The sequence below is a fragment of the Typopeltis vanoorti genome, chromosome 13 (genome assembly GCF_054136105.1).
Source record: "Typopeltis vanoorti isolate ZY-2024b chromosome 13, IOZ_Tvanoo_1.0, whole genome shotgun sequence".
In the NCBI taxonomy this organism is placed as follows: domain Eukaryota; kingdom Metazoa; phylum Arthropoda; class Arachnida; order Uropygi; family Thelyphonidae; genus Typopeltis; species Typopeltis vanoorti.
This window is the reverse complement of record NC_143561.1, coordinates 129,116,076-129,130,582: the sequence shown is the minus strand read 5'-3', so window position 1 is coordinate 129,130,582 and position 14,507 is coordinate 129,116,076. Positions and strand designations below refer to the sequence as shown.

Genomic DNA, 14,507 nt, shown 5'->3' with positions numbered 1-14,507 from the left:
CTGCTGTACTGTGGAACAGTCTTCCCCCTGATGTATTTCTCAAGGAATACAATATACAGGCTTTTAAATTGAATGTCAACAAGTTTCTCCTTTTCCATCCCACTACCCATGTACGGTACTAAGGTACTATAGGTTGACAAGTCAACCTTTCGTATATATGGGCCCAACATAAAAATAAAAAAAAAAATTTTTAAAAAAATGTTACAGTGACTTCTGCAAGGAAAGGGCGGTTAATCTATTACCTACTTTGCTGTCTATCATGTGCTGACAAGTAGTTTTTCTTAAGAAAAAACATGAGCTTCTGGGAGAAAATATTTTTTGTCATTTCATGGGAGAAAAATATAAGTAGCTGGAAGATTTTTTTATTTTATTTATTATTTTATGTTTTATATGTGACTTCCAGTCATGAAAGATTGTAGTTTGCAGTACATTAGAACCATGAATAGGCAAAAGCTTTTTCTATATTTTTTAAAATTAATTTTACTATTATTATTTGTATTTTTACTGATTTTTTACAGTCTGAAAATCTGCTCTATAGACCAAACATGGAACTTTTTTCAAGTCACTTCAAGGCCACCAAAAAAGTAGGGCATTGGTTTCACACCAGGGAAGTATTGCTATTGACAGAATAATCAAATCCACAGGAGAACCAGAACCATCTAAAAATCACAAACACCTGTGCCACTGTGGGATTTGAACCAATAGCCTATTTAGTTGGAGAGTGGTTACGATAACCACTACAGCCAACCAGGCCAGCAATTATTATCATTATTATCATGTGATACAGGAGGGAACCTTCACTCCACTCATCTAACCATCTCTCCTAATACTTAACTCTCCCACTACACAAAACTACCATCAACACCAACGATATTTTTTGTCTGTAATTTGCCTGTATGCATTATCTTCCTATAATCCATTAATTCATCATTATTGTATAGACATTGTCAAAGAGACACAGTTCATCCATTTAAGTAATATGCATTTACTTACAACAAAAAAAAAAAAAAAAGAAAAAAGTCACTAGGCTGTAAGTGAAGAGGAAGAGGATAAGAAAGAAAATCTTGGAATTACAGTCTTCCATATTTTTGTAAAATCTGAAACAATATCTGTTGATGTATGGAACCTTCAGAAGAAGATGCAAATTTCTAGAAAGAATCTTTCAAATATGCATAAAATTCTTACATCAAGTTTAAATACATGTTTCTGCCATTCTCATTGAAGATTACTTAAATTAGTTTCACCTGAAAACATCTAAGTTCCTTTTGTCAGGATTTGGAGAGGGCGCTAGTGGGTCAAGCGCTACGGACGTGTTTTGAATAGCTCCTGATTCAGATAAGTTTTACTATGAATAATTAAGTATATATGCGTAATTGTTTAAGTAAGAGCGGCTGTAAACGTTGTACGCTACCGATATTATTAGTGTGGGTTTTTTTTTTTCTTGCTTAAACTAAATACGAAAACGTAAATATTAGACCTAGTAACCTGCAGAGAAAAAAAAAAAAATGGCGGCGGCATTGTCATTCCATGATTTTAATTTGGATTTCAGTCGGTTCGTTAAGTGTGAGGTCTGTTATATGTATTCCTTCGATTACATAAATGATTTGTGGATGTTTAGTGCGGATGGAAGAAGGGTGTTTGCGAAATGTGACCTGAACGAGGAATTGATGAATGCAAATATGAAGTTGATGACAGAAAGTGCTAGTACCGATTGTGTCGCGAGTGCACGTTTGAAAGAGAAGGATAGTGAGAAAGACAGGTGAAAAAATGTTAAAAAATCAAGAAAAAAGAAAAAGAGCGATTTGACAACCGTAACGGATGTTAAAAGGGACGAAAGTGAGGTGGAAAGAAACGAAATTGAGAGAACGAATGAAAGTAGAAATGGCGTGATGCAGAAATCGCAAGTAAAAAAAATCGAAAGAATGACTGATGGCGAAAGTTGGACGCATGTTGGAACGAAAGTACTGAACCAAAGAAAGATGAATGACAGTAAAAGTGAGAAGAATGATAGCGAAAGTTGGACGCATGTTAGTCCGAAAGTACGGAAACAAAGAAAGATATGTGAGAGTGAAAGTGAGAAGAATGACAGTGAAAGTTGGACGTATGTTGAACCAAAAGTACGGAAACAAAGAAGGATGAATGAGAGGGAAAGTGAGAAGAGGGTGTCGAGAGTTAGAAAGTTAGAAAGATTTAATGATAGAGTGAATGTGTCGTGAGGTTCAGAAGGTGAACTGGATTGGATGAAGCAAGAAATGAAATGGATGCAGAATGAAATTAAGAGAATGCAGGTCAAAACTATTAAAATAAATCATGATGGCATGAAAGAGTTAACAAAAGATGAGCGAGTGGCGTTGTATGGCGACTCCATTATTAAAGGTGTGCTAGAGGATAAAATGCACAAGGTATGTTTTCCAGGCGGTAAAATGAGTAGAGTGATTGAGGCGGGAACGAGCAAAAGAGTTAATTGTATTAATTGGTACAAATGATTTGAGAGAGAACAAAGAGCATGTCAAAATGAATGCCAGGAGACTGCTTGGAAAGATAAAGGAGAATAGTGTGACAGGAAGGGTGGTCAGTGTGTTGCCTAGGTATGATTGTGGTGAAATGAGGCGGAGAGCAAGGATTATGAATGATATTCTGGCTGAAATGTGTGAGGAGATGGGAGTACAGTTTGTTAATGTGTGGAATGAGTTTGAGGGACGAAGTGAGCTGTATGGGAGCGATGGACTGCATTTGAGTGGTTATGGTGTGAGTCGCTTGGAGAGACTGCTGCTGGAAAGTGGAGAAGTGAATAGAGGGAATGAATCAGATCGAGAGGGGAGTGATGTGGAAGAGCAGGAGAGTAAGACAGGAGAGATTGAAGGAGTGGAAATGAATGGGGAAGTGAGTGGTATGAGTATAGAAAATGAGAGAATGGGTGTGCAAGAGGAGCAGGGAAACGGGGAGGCTCAGGGTGGACAGGGGTACACAGCGTGAGAAAGGTGGATGCTCCAAGAGGAGGTGAGAGCATGTGTAGGCAGGAAAGTAATGGGATGATCAGAGATCAAAAGGAAACAGATGGAATTGCAAAGGGTTCTAAAATGAAGAAGCAGAAAGGGAAATGGCCTCAGTCCAGCATGGAGAGATCACATCGAGTGAGTGGTATCCGTGGAACTAGCTGTAGATCCAGAAATGAGTTGTTGTGTTTGTATACCAATGCTAGAAGTATAAGAAACAAGGCGGATGAAATGTTGCACTAATTGCGTCTGTGCACCCAGAGATTGTCGGAATAAGTGAGACATGGTTAGATGAGGATGACATCCTGACAGGAATAGAGATGGAAAGATATGATGTGTTTCGTGAGGATAGAAGGGGTAAAAAGGGAGGGGGAGTGCTATTGATGACAGAGAAAGAGTTATGTCCATACAAGGTAGAGATGAAAGAGGGAAATGGGGCCAGTGGTTTTGAGGCAGTATGGTGTGAGATAGAGGTGAATAGAATCAAATACTTGGTGGGATGTTGTTATAGACCTGGTAATGTGGATGGTGGTGATAGTGAAATGTATAGTCAAATAAGCCAAGCAAATAAGAAAAGGGTGATCATTATGGGTGATTTTAATTATGGCAATATAGACTGGAATGAAGATATAGCAACTGGAAGTAAAGAAAATGAGTTTCTTGAGTTTTTGAGGGATAACTACCTCAGACAGTATGTAACAGAGGGCACAAGAGGATTAAGGGTCTTGGATTTGGTCATCTCATCGGAGGATGTAATTATCAATGAGGTATCAAATCATCCACCAATTGGTGAAAGTGACCATGAGGTGATTACTTGGGTGGTTGCCAGCAGTGCAAGGACCCTTGTGAAAAAAGGGTATACGTGGAACTACAAGGGGGGGGGGGTGATTATGAAGAGCTCAGGAGACAGCTTGCAGGTGTAGCATGGAATGAGGAGTTAGCTGGAAAAGAGATCAATGCAGCTTGGGGGATTTTCAAAAAATATTTAGTGGATGCAATGTCTAAATGTATACCACGGGTGAGAAGGTTAAATAAGGTAGGTGTGAGATGGATGAATAAAGAGATTAAGCATGCAATACAGAGAAAAAGGGCATTGTGGAGGCAGTATAAGAGAAGTGGAAGTAACCAATTTCATGAGGTCTACAAAGACCAGGAAAGGAGGGTGACTTGGTTGGTGAGAGTAGATAAAGAGAGGTATGAACAGCAGTTAGCTAATGAAGCTAAAAAGAATCCTAGGGAGTTCTTTTGATATGTAGCCAGGAAAAGAAAGAATGATTATGGAAGGATGACATTGATTGGAGGAAATGGTATAAAGACAGCTGTTGCAGAATGTGTGGTGGAGATACTTAATGAGCAGTTCATAAAGATCTTTCAATCTTGTGAATGTGACTTCATGGAGAGATTAAGAGCAGTTGATGATGGGGAGGAGAGACTGACTGTAAGTGAGCAAGAGGTGTTTGGGGAGTTGAGTAAACTAGATGTAAATAAGGCTGTGGGACTTGATAATATATCACCACGTATTCTGAAGGAATGTGCCAGAGAGTTGACACCTGCCTTGACATATTTTTTTAATACGAGTCTTGCACTTGGTCAAGTCCCTAAAGAGTGGAAGGAGGGCAAGATTGTGCCACTTCATAAAGGAGGTGATCAAACTCAAGCATCAAACTATAGGCCTATCTGTGTGTCAGGTGTTGTGGTTAAGTTGTTGGAGAAGCTTGTGAGAACTAGGATCCAGAGTTGGGTTGACAACAATGGTATAATCTTTGATGGACAGCATGGATTTGCTAAAGGGAGGTCGTGTTTTAGTAATCTACTTACTTATTACAATAAAGTGACTGCTTCCTTGGACAGAGGAGAAGGATACACAGTAATATACTTGGATTTCGCAAAAGCTTTTGATAGAGTACCTCATGATAAGTTGACAGTCAAACTAGAGCAGATGGGGTTGGATATTAGATTAGTGCATTGGATTGGAGACTGGCTATCTGATAGGTATCAACAAGTTGTGTATGGGGGTGCAATATCCAGGAAAAGGAAAGTCACTAGTGGAGTGCCTCAGGGATCTGTTTTAGGGCCATTACTGTTTAACTTGTATATTAATGATATTGGCGAAGATTTGGATGTTGATATTCAGTTGTTTGCAGATGATGCAAAGTTGGGACGAACCATAAAGAGTAGTGAAGATGTTGTGGCCTTGCATGAAGACTTGAATAAATTGAGTGATTGGGCAAGCAAATGGGGATGTGAGTTCAATGTTGCAAAATGTAAGGTTTTAAAATTTGGAAAACAAAGATGGGATGCAGAATTTATGCTTGGTGAGAATATATTGTTGGAAGTAGAGGAAATAAGAGATCTGGGAGTGATAGTGGATAAGGATCTAAAATTTAGGGGACACATCGCCAAAATTGTGAAGACAACACAAAGACTTCTGGGAATGACACCGACGTGTAGAAGTAGGGAGATTCTTGTTCCATTGTATAAGGCTTTGATTACGCCACACATGGACTATTGTTCCCAGATTTGGTCACCTGGTTATCAGAAGGATGAAGAGATGTTGGAAAGGGTCCAAAGGCGACTGACTAAGGTAGTTTCTGACCTCTGGAATGTCGAGTATGAGGAAAGATTGAAAAGATGTAATTTGTAGAGTCTAGTGGAGAGAAGGAAAAGGGGAGATATGATAGAGACCTACAAGTTGGTAAGGGGTTGTTATAGGATCGATGGTGGAGAAGTTCTACAGGGAATAGTGAGAGAACAGGGGAGAACCAGAGGTCATCCCTGGAAACTGTATAAAGAGGGTGTGAGTAGGGGAGTGAGAGGCAGGTTTTTTTCGTGCAGAGTTGTGAATGATTGGAATGCCTTGCCTGAGAGTGTAGTGTCTGCAAGGAGTTTGAATGTGTTTAAGACCCGGTATGATGAGATGTGTGTGAGATAAAAGGACCTCCTAGATGAGTCTTTGACTCCATGAGGTCTTGTTTAATAATAATAATAATAATTTGACAATATTTGACTATTATTATTATTATGTGACACCTCTAGGGAGTCCAAAGACTCATCGAGGGAGAGTGTGGCAACGGCATCGAACAATTGCATCCCTTCCAACTACTAACCACACTCAAACTTGCTTAACTTTTTGCTGAGCCATTAGTAGCAGAGGTTCTACTAATTGACCAACCTTTGCTGGCATAGAATATACATTGACTATATAAGCACAATATTGTGCTTATATAATTTATAAGAACAATATTAAAAAAAAAATGATTTCAATCAACTGAATTGCTTACAGAAACAAAAATATCTTACTTTAGGTTTTGGCATTGCAAAAAGAAGTCTTTCAGTAACTTGACTGCCTGTTCTAGCACCCTCGGTTTCTAATGGACACACTACCAACATAAAATCATCTCGACAACCACCAAAGGTCATGACTCCGGAATAAGGATAACGGACTAAACATTGCTACATAAAAACAAAGATAATTCATATAATTTGATAAAACTATTGCACAAAGTGAATAATGCATTTTTGGAAATTATGGAGACAACTACCGTGTTTGAATAAAAACTTTAGTTTACTATTACTAAAATTTTACAATTCGACGTTTCGACCTTTATGTCAAGGTCATCTTCTGGAGCGTACAAATATACACAAGAAACAAGCTATACTACAATCATACTGGTTCGTTAAAGACACTGACCAACCGCTACCACAATTGTTGGCCTGACCTCTGGTGGAAAAAAAAAAAAAAAAAAAAAAAACCACAACACTTTATAAACATAATCAAAAACATAACACTCGACAAAGACGACTTATTAGTCAGTTTTGACGTTTCTGCCCTTTTCACTAATGTCCCCATCAATGACACAATTCTCCTACTACAGAACAAATTTCCGCCCTCTTTGCCCACGTACTAAAGTCTGGTTACTTCGTGTGGCAAAACAAATTCTACCTACAAAAGGAAGGTATGGCCATGGGCTCACCATTATCCTCCCCCCCAATCGCGAACTTCTACATGGAAACCTTTGAGCAAAGGGCTCTTGATTCTGCCACGCTTCGACCGACAATCTGGCTCAGATACGTCGACGACGTGTTCGCGATCTGGCCGCACGGTCGACAAACGCTAAACACATTCCTCAGCCACCTAAACAAACAACACGAACGCATACAATTTACCATCGAAAACCAAAATTCGCTCCCGTTCCTAGACACACTAGTTACACGTCTTCCTTCAAGCAATCTATCCTTCACGGTCTACTGAAAACCGACACACACGGGCTAATACATACATGCGAATTCATATCACCACCCAGCACAAAAATATGGAGTCATAAACACTCTTAAAAAATAAAGCCACAACTATTTGCTCTAACCAGCAAGCCCTGAAACAAGAACTAAAAATCATTAGTGACACATTCATAAACAATGGCTATAACAAAAACACTGTCAATAAAATACTCTATAAAACCACAACAAAAATGAATCTAGATTACAGTAAAACCATAGCCATCCCATACATTAAAGGGTTATCAGAAAAAATCAACAGAATCCTACAACATTATAACCTCAATGCCACCTTTAAACCACCCACTAAACTTAAAACCATATTCAGCTCCTCTAAGGATCCTCTCCTCCCATTAGCACATCCTGGAGTCTATTGCATCCGCTGCACCTGTAACTTACCGTACATTGGTGAAACAGGACGGACAATCCCTATACACAAGAAAGAACACATTAGACACATTAAATATAACCATTATGGTGAAGCAGGCCTCTCAGACCATGCACTCAACACCTTACACCAAATCAACTGGAAAAGCACCTGCTCCTTACACCGCACAAAAACATGGTACGAAAGAAAATTTAAAGAATCCTGCGAAATCCTGATAAACCACCCAAATATCAACAATAAAGATGGTATGAAAATTCCAAGGATCTGGATGGCACACATTCAGCCAACCTAATTTGAAAGATTCAACATAAGTCAGGACACTAGCCAATCTGCTATTATTAGAAACCATTCCACTCCAACTGGCTGCAATGATGTTAATATATGTATATAGTAGACAACACAAATAATAGGACTCTAGCGTTGATGTATAATTTTTTTTTTTCTTTTTCCACCAGAGGTCAGGCCAACAATTGTGGTAGCGGTTAGTCAGTGTCTTTAACGAACCAGTATGATTGTAGTATAGCTTGTTTCTTGTGTATATTTGTACGCTCCAGAAGATGACCTTGACATAAAGGTCTAAACGTCGAATTGTAAAAAATTTTAGTAATAGTAAACTAAAGTTTTTATTCAAACACGGTAGTTGTCTCCATAATTTCCAAAAATGCATTCGGATCACCGTGCAAGCCTAAAAGAAAGGACAAAGTGAATAACTTTCAATACTGTATATTCAATAATTTTAATGATATGAATGCATATTACAGTTGATATATATTTCGAAAAAGACTACATGTTTACAAAATATAAAGCAACTTTAATTAGAATTAACGTTTATTGATCTTTTATTGACATAATGATAGTTATTATAAAATAAAATTATATTAATTATCCTGAAAGTAAAGTGACTTAAAAAGTCATTTTACTGCTTAACCACCTTACCGGCCATTATGGATCAAATACGCATCTTCATACGCTTCGTATCCATCATATATTTCAATGTAATATCAATGGTATTGCAATTATAATATGCACTTCACATTCACGATAACTCTGACGGCTATAGACACCTTTGCTGGTAGCATGGTTAATGGATCTACTGATTTTTCCAAAATTTTGAAATTTGGAAAAATTTAGACTGAAATTTGATGTAATAAAGAGGCAAGACTGACAGATTATCACAACATTTCCACTAATTTTATGGGAACAAACATGCAAAAGGGGCTTGGTTTTTGAAGATATCAAATTATGTAACAGAGGATTTGTTTCCGAGATGATTTAGTGTTTGAAGTCAGTTAGGACAAAGACAAACATTAGGCAGATAAAGAGTTCTTTATAACAGCAACCAACCTCTATGAAGTCACAAAACTGAAAGAAAATCCACCTCTATAATTAAGAAGAAAAGCCAAACGGATATTTTTTTCTGCCGAAGTTGATAAATTAAGGGGATAAAAATCCCCTATTGTTTTTCAGCCAGTATGCGAAACTCCAAGATCAAAAACTACGATCTAAGCGTTTCATGCCAAAGAACTATTGGCGAATCCAAGCATAAGTGACCACTTGGTAGTACCACCTCGATGCAAAGGTGGAGCAAGATCCCTCACTATTCTTGATATTTTCTCATAATGTAAAAACACACAGCTCCTAGGAGATGTAATACTGCTTTACATTATGAGGAGAGGTCACTACCCAGACCGGTTTCAACCTTTTTTGAGGTCTCATCAGTGAGTAGCTAGACCTAGAAGATATCAAAGTTTTAAGTGAAAAGAACTTACCTCATAATGTAAAGCAGTATTACATCTCCTAGGAACTGTGTGTTTTTACATTATGAGAAAATATCAAGAATAGTGAGGGATCTTGCTCCACCTTTGCATCAAGTTGCCTTGGTGTGGTACTACCAAGTGGTCACTTACGCTTGGATTCGCCGATAGTTCGTCGGCACGAAATGCTTAGATCGTAGTTTTTGATCTTAGAGTTTGGCATACTGGCTGAAAAACAATAAAGGAATTTTTATCCCCTTAATAAAAATCCACCTCTATTTTAAAACTGCTTATGTAAATAAAATAGATTATTATAATTCTTAGCTCATGATTTGTGAGCATTTTCAGTATATACACATGTTTAACATAAAGTAATACATATTTTGTATGTTGGTGATAAGTATAGTTCAGAGGTCCATTCAAGCTATATTTAGCCCTGATATGGGAAATGATATAGCAGTTCCCTCTAACTATAAAGGATACAGGATATAGGAAAGGTCTGTGAGGAACTGTTCATTTATTTGCCAATGATGCAAAGTTGGGTAGAGCAATAGTGAATACACGATGTCAAAATTTTGTAGGATGATTTGGATAGATTGGCAGACTGCCCTAAGGAGAATGGATGTCAGTTTAATGTGCAAAGTGTAAGGTTATGCATTTTGGGGTGAAAAGATTAGCAGCAGTATACCACATTGGTGGAACTGTACTCCAGGAAATTGATGAAGCCAAAGATTTGGGAGTGTTGGTGGATAGGAAGTTAAAATTTAGGTGGCACATAGCAAAAGTGGCTAAATCAGCTCATCGGATCACTTGGTTACTGAAGAATACTTTGACGAGCAGAGACAAGCAGATTATAGTTCCTCTTTATCGAGCCTTGATAAGACCCCATCATCTTGACTACTGTGCCCAGATCTGGGTACCAGGGTTTCTTCTTGATGGGAGGAGGTAGAGAGGATCCAGAGGCAAGTGACCAAGATGATAGCTGGTCTATGGAATGAACCTTACGAGAACAGGTTGAAGATTTGTGGGTTACAGAAATTGGTTGATAGGTGGAAAAGGGGTGATATGATTGAGACATTCAAATTACTGAGGGGTTTTTACAAGATTAATTCAGAGGTAATTTTTCAGAACAGGTCTGGTGGTGGGAAAACCAGGGGTCATCCATGGAAACTGAGAAAAAGTGTTAGAACTAGGTTTTTTACTTGGAGAGTGGTGAATGAGTGGAATAAGCTGTCTGTTGTGGGTGCCATGACTGTGAATGAGTTCAAAGCAAAGCATGATAGATACTGTGCAAATGCTGAATAGTTCTTGACGATGTTTGTGCCTCCCTCGATGAGTCTAAGGACTCTTTGGAGTTGCCCATAATAACAACAATAAAACTACTGGGTTAGTCCCAAGGGAATAGAAAGAGGGGAAAATAGTTCCATTGCATAAAGGAGGCTCCAAAACTGATGTAGCAAAGTACTGACCAATCAGCATATCAGGAGTTGTTGTCAAGGTACTGGAGAAGTTGGTCAAGAGCAATACAGGAATGGATAGACAGAAATGGGATACCGTATTGGGGGGGGGGACATGGTTTTGTGAAGGGTGGGTCGTTCCTCGATAACTTGCTCATGTTTTATAATACAGTGACAGCTGAGCTGGATAAAGGTAAGGAGTTTACAGTATAATGCATGGAATTCTAATCAATAAATTGCAGCCCATGGGGATGGATATAAAGTTGGTGAAATGAATAAGAGGGTGGTTGATGAAGATATATCAGAGAGTAAAATGAATAGTGGCTCTGTTCTTGAGCTGCTATTTAATTTTTACATTAATGATATAGAAAAGGATCTGAGAGGAATTATTCAGTTGTTTGCCGATGATGCAAAATTGGGTAGAGCAATAGTTAATATAGATGATGTTAAAATTTTACAGGATGTATTGGATAGATTGGCAGTCTGGACAAAGAAGAATGGATGTCAGTTTAATGTGGCAAAGTGTAAGGTTATGTATTTTGGAGTGAAAAGATTACCAACTGTATACCACTTTGACAAAACTGTACTCCAGGAAATTGAAGAAGCCAGAGATTTGGGTGTGTTAGTGGATAGGGGAGTTAAAGCTTAGAGGGCACATTGCAAAATTGGCTAAAGCAGCTCATCAAATGAATTGATTTCTGAAGAATACACTGATAAGCAGAGAAAAGCAGGTTATTGTTCCTCTTAATTGAGCCCTGATAAGATCCCATCTTGACTACTGTGTGTGCAGAACTGGCTGCCAGGGTTTCCTGATGAAGAGGTGGAGGGGATCCAAAGGTGAGTGACCAAGATGGTAGCAGGTCTATGGAATGAACTACATGAGGATAGGTTGAAGATTTGTGGGTGACAGAAATTGGTTGACATGCAGAAAACGGGGTGTATGATTGAGACATACAAATTACTGAAGGGTTTTTACACGAGCGTGTGGACAGACTTATGTGTTCGTCGAACATGTTGTTTATTATTTTAACGGTATAATAGAACACAGAAACTAAGTAAATAATTAATTTATTAACTTGATGCTGATATTTCGCTGGTATTATAACCAGCATCTTCAGAGCACAAAAACACTGTTTGTCACAATATGCGAGACTGGTGTATTTCAACAAAATTGTAGCAGCAACACAAAGACTAGAGTCCTGATTTTGGCGCCCTCTATCTGAAAAAAAAAAAAAAAAAAAAAAAACCGCTATCATATATTACTAGAGTCCTAGAAAAGTGCTAGTTTTTTCTTAATATGACTGTCTCCCAGATCTTCGGCAAGTTGATACAGCCATATTTGTTGAGATTTGGAGTGTGTTTTAGGGCTTCTGTCGCCTCTAAGAACAATCTCTCTGATTTATATGGGTTTCTGTGTAGTACTTTTGTGTTTTTCCAGTTGATCCTGTGTGCAGGGGTATCCAGAGCATGGTCTGCTAGGCCCGACTTCCCATAATGATATTTCCGGACGTATCGTTTATGTTCGCTGATGCGGATATTCACAGTTCTTCCTGTTTGACCGTAGTAGGCTTGATTAGTAGTAGGTTTTTACACGATTAATACAAAGGAAATTTTTCAGAACATGTCTGGTGTTGGGAGAACTAGGGGCCATTCTTGGAAACTGAGTAAGAGTGTAGTTATCAAGGGCGTCTGAACTAGATTTTTTGGTTGTACAGTGGTGAGTGAGTGGAATGGGTTGCCAGAGTCTGTTGTGGGTGCCATGACTGTGAATTAGTTGAAAGCAAAGTTTGACAGATGTTTACCATAATAATTTCAGTTGTCTGTTATAATGATCAAATTTATTATAACAGTGTTTGCTATAGTGGGGACCAGGTATTTGAGAGTGTTTTTTATTATTATTACTATTTTATAAACCCCTTAGCTGGTGTCTGGATGGGGCTGCTCCCCCTCCCAAACAGTGCACCGCTGGATGACTTGTCCATTGATTTCTTGTCTAATGTTAAGGCCCCCTTAGCGGGGGGGGGGGGGGAACTCAGCGTTATCAACTGGGTGTAAGCATCATTGAGCTCGATGCTACCTCTTCACTGGATAAGGAAACTAGGGTGTATGAGGAGCAGGCACCAAAGTTACTGCATAAACTTAATAAGACTTTGGGAATAGAGGCTAATGGTATATGAGCACAGATGCTAAATAATCAGTGTTCAAATGACTATTATGCTTTTGATTGGATTGTATGAGGGTGGTCTGAAAAGTTATCAGCCTCGACCATAGATGGCAACACACTATCAGCAAGATTTCTTTTTTCTAAGTTAGTACATCTGTCATAAGCATCCATGTGAAATTGCAAGTCATTCTATCGAGTAGTTTGTTTTATACAGCTGTCTGAAGCAAAAGTGTGTTCTGTATCCCTTGAAATAGATAAAATTGAGTATCGAGAGGTTATAAAATTTTTTTCTAAAAGAAGGTTTAATGCCAAAAGAAATTCATTCAAAGTTTATAAACGTTTATGGGCACTCTTCTCCTTCGTTTTCAACAATTAAGAAATGGGCTGCTGAGTTTAAACGTCGCCATACCAGCCTTGAAGATGATCCACGTGAAGGACATCCAAAAAGTGTAACAACACCAGAAATCATTGATCAAGTGCACAATATGGTATTGGATGACCGATGAGTCAAAGTGCGCGAAATTCCTGAGACTATAGGCATTTAAAAAGAATGTGTAGGATATATTTTGTATGAAAAATTCCAAATGAAAAAAGCTTTGTGCAAGATTGGTACCTCACTTGCTCACATCAGATCAAAAACGCACTCACATGAAAATCTCTGAACAGTGCTTGGAGCATTTTAACAACAATAAAACTGATTGATATAATCACGTAATCACAAGAAAGATATTTATTTAACCAAATATTTCGGTCTGGAAATATTTGGTTAAATATTTCAGGTTAAATATTTAAATATTTAAATATTTCAACATTCACAGGTCGTTATATTCTGAAAGAATCAGCCCATCATCCATGTCATAAAACAGGAATTATAAAATGTCTCATCAAAAGAGCCAAAACTAATTGTTCTACTTTTGATTATCTACAGAAAGAACTTTCTACTATCCAGCAACACATGAAACTCAATGGCTTTTCTGAAAAAAGTATTCAACGTCTTCTTACATCTTATAATCCTCCACAAAACAACAAAGATTCAATATGTCGAGTACCTATTCCTTATATCTCCGGTATTTCAGAACCTATCGCAAGAATTTTGAAGAAATATGATTTAACAGCTACGTATTCTCCTATTAACAAATTGTCTTCTCATTTTCCTTCTCCTAAAGACAAACGCTCAACTTTATCTCTTCCTGGAGTTTATCAAATTCCTTGCAACTGTGATCTCTCTTACTTTGGACAGACTGGACGTTCTCTTGAAAAAAGAATCCAAGAACATCAATCATCCATTCTTCACAATAAACCTGAAAAGTCTGGTTTGGCTCAACACGGGATTGAAACTGACCACAGCATCCTTTGGTCCAAGACGCGCCTCTTACATAGATCCCGTTACAGGTTCGAACGTTTGTTCAAGGAAAGCGTAGAGGCCTTGCTCCATCATCCCAACCTGAATCGTAATGACTGCATATCTATATC

General features: G+C 38.1%; 1 protein-coding gene across 1 annotated transcript in view; it reads right to left on the bottom strand.

Annotated features, from left to right (window-relative positions):
• Positions 1-14,507, bottom strand: part of LOC150100532 (uncharacterized protein CG43867-like) — a 552,783-nt gene that overhangs the window by 28,779 nt on the left and 509,497 nt on the right. The window contains exon 28 of the mRNA XM_090402673.1: positions 6,297-6,449. Within this exon, the coding sequence (XP_090258799.1) occupies positions 6,297-6,449 (153 nt within the window). The remainder of the gene's footprint in view (positions 1-6,296; positions 6,450-14,507) is intronic.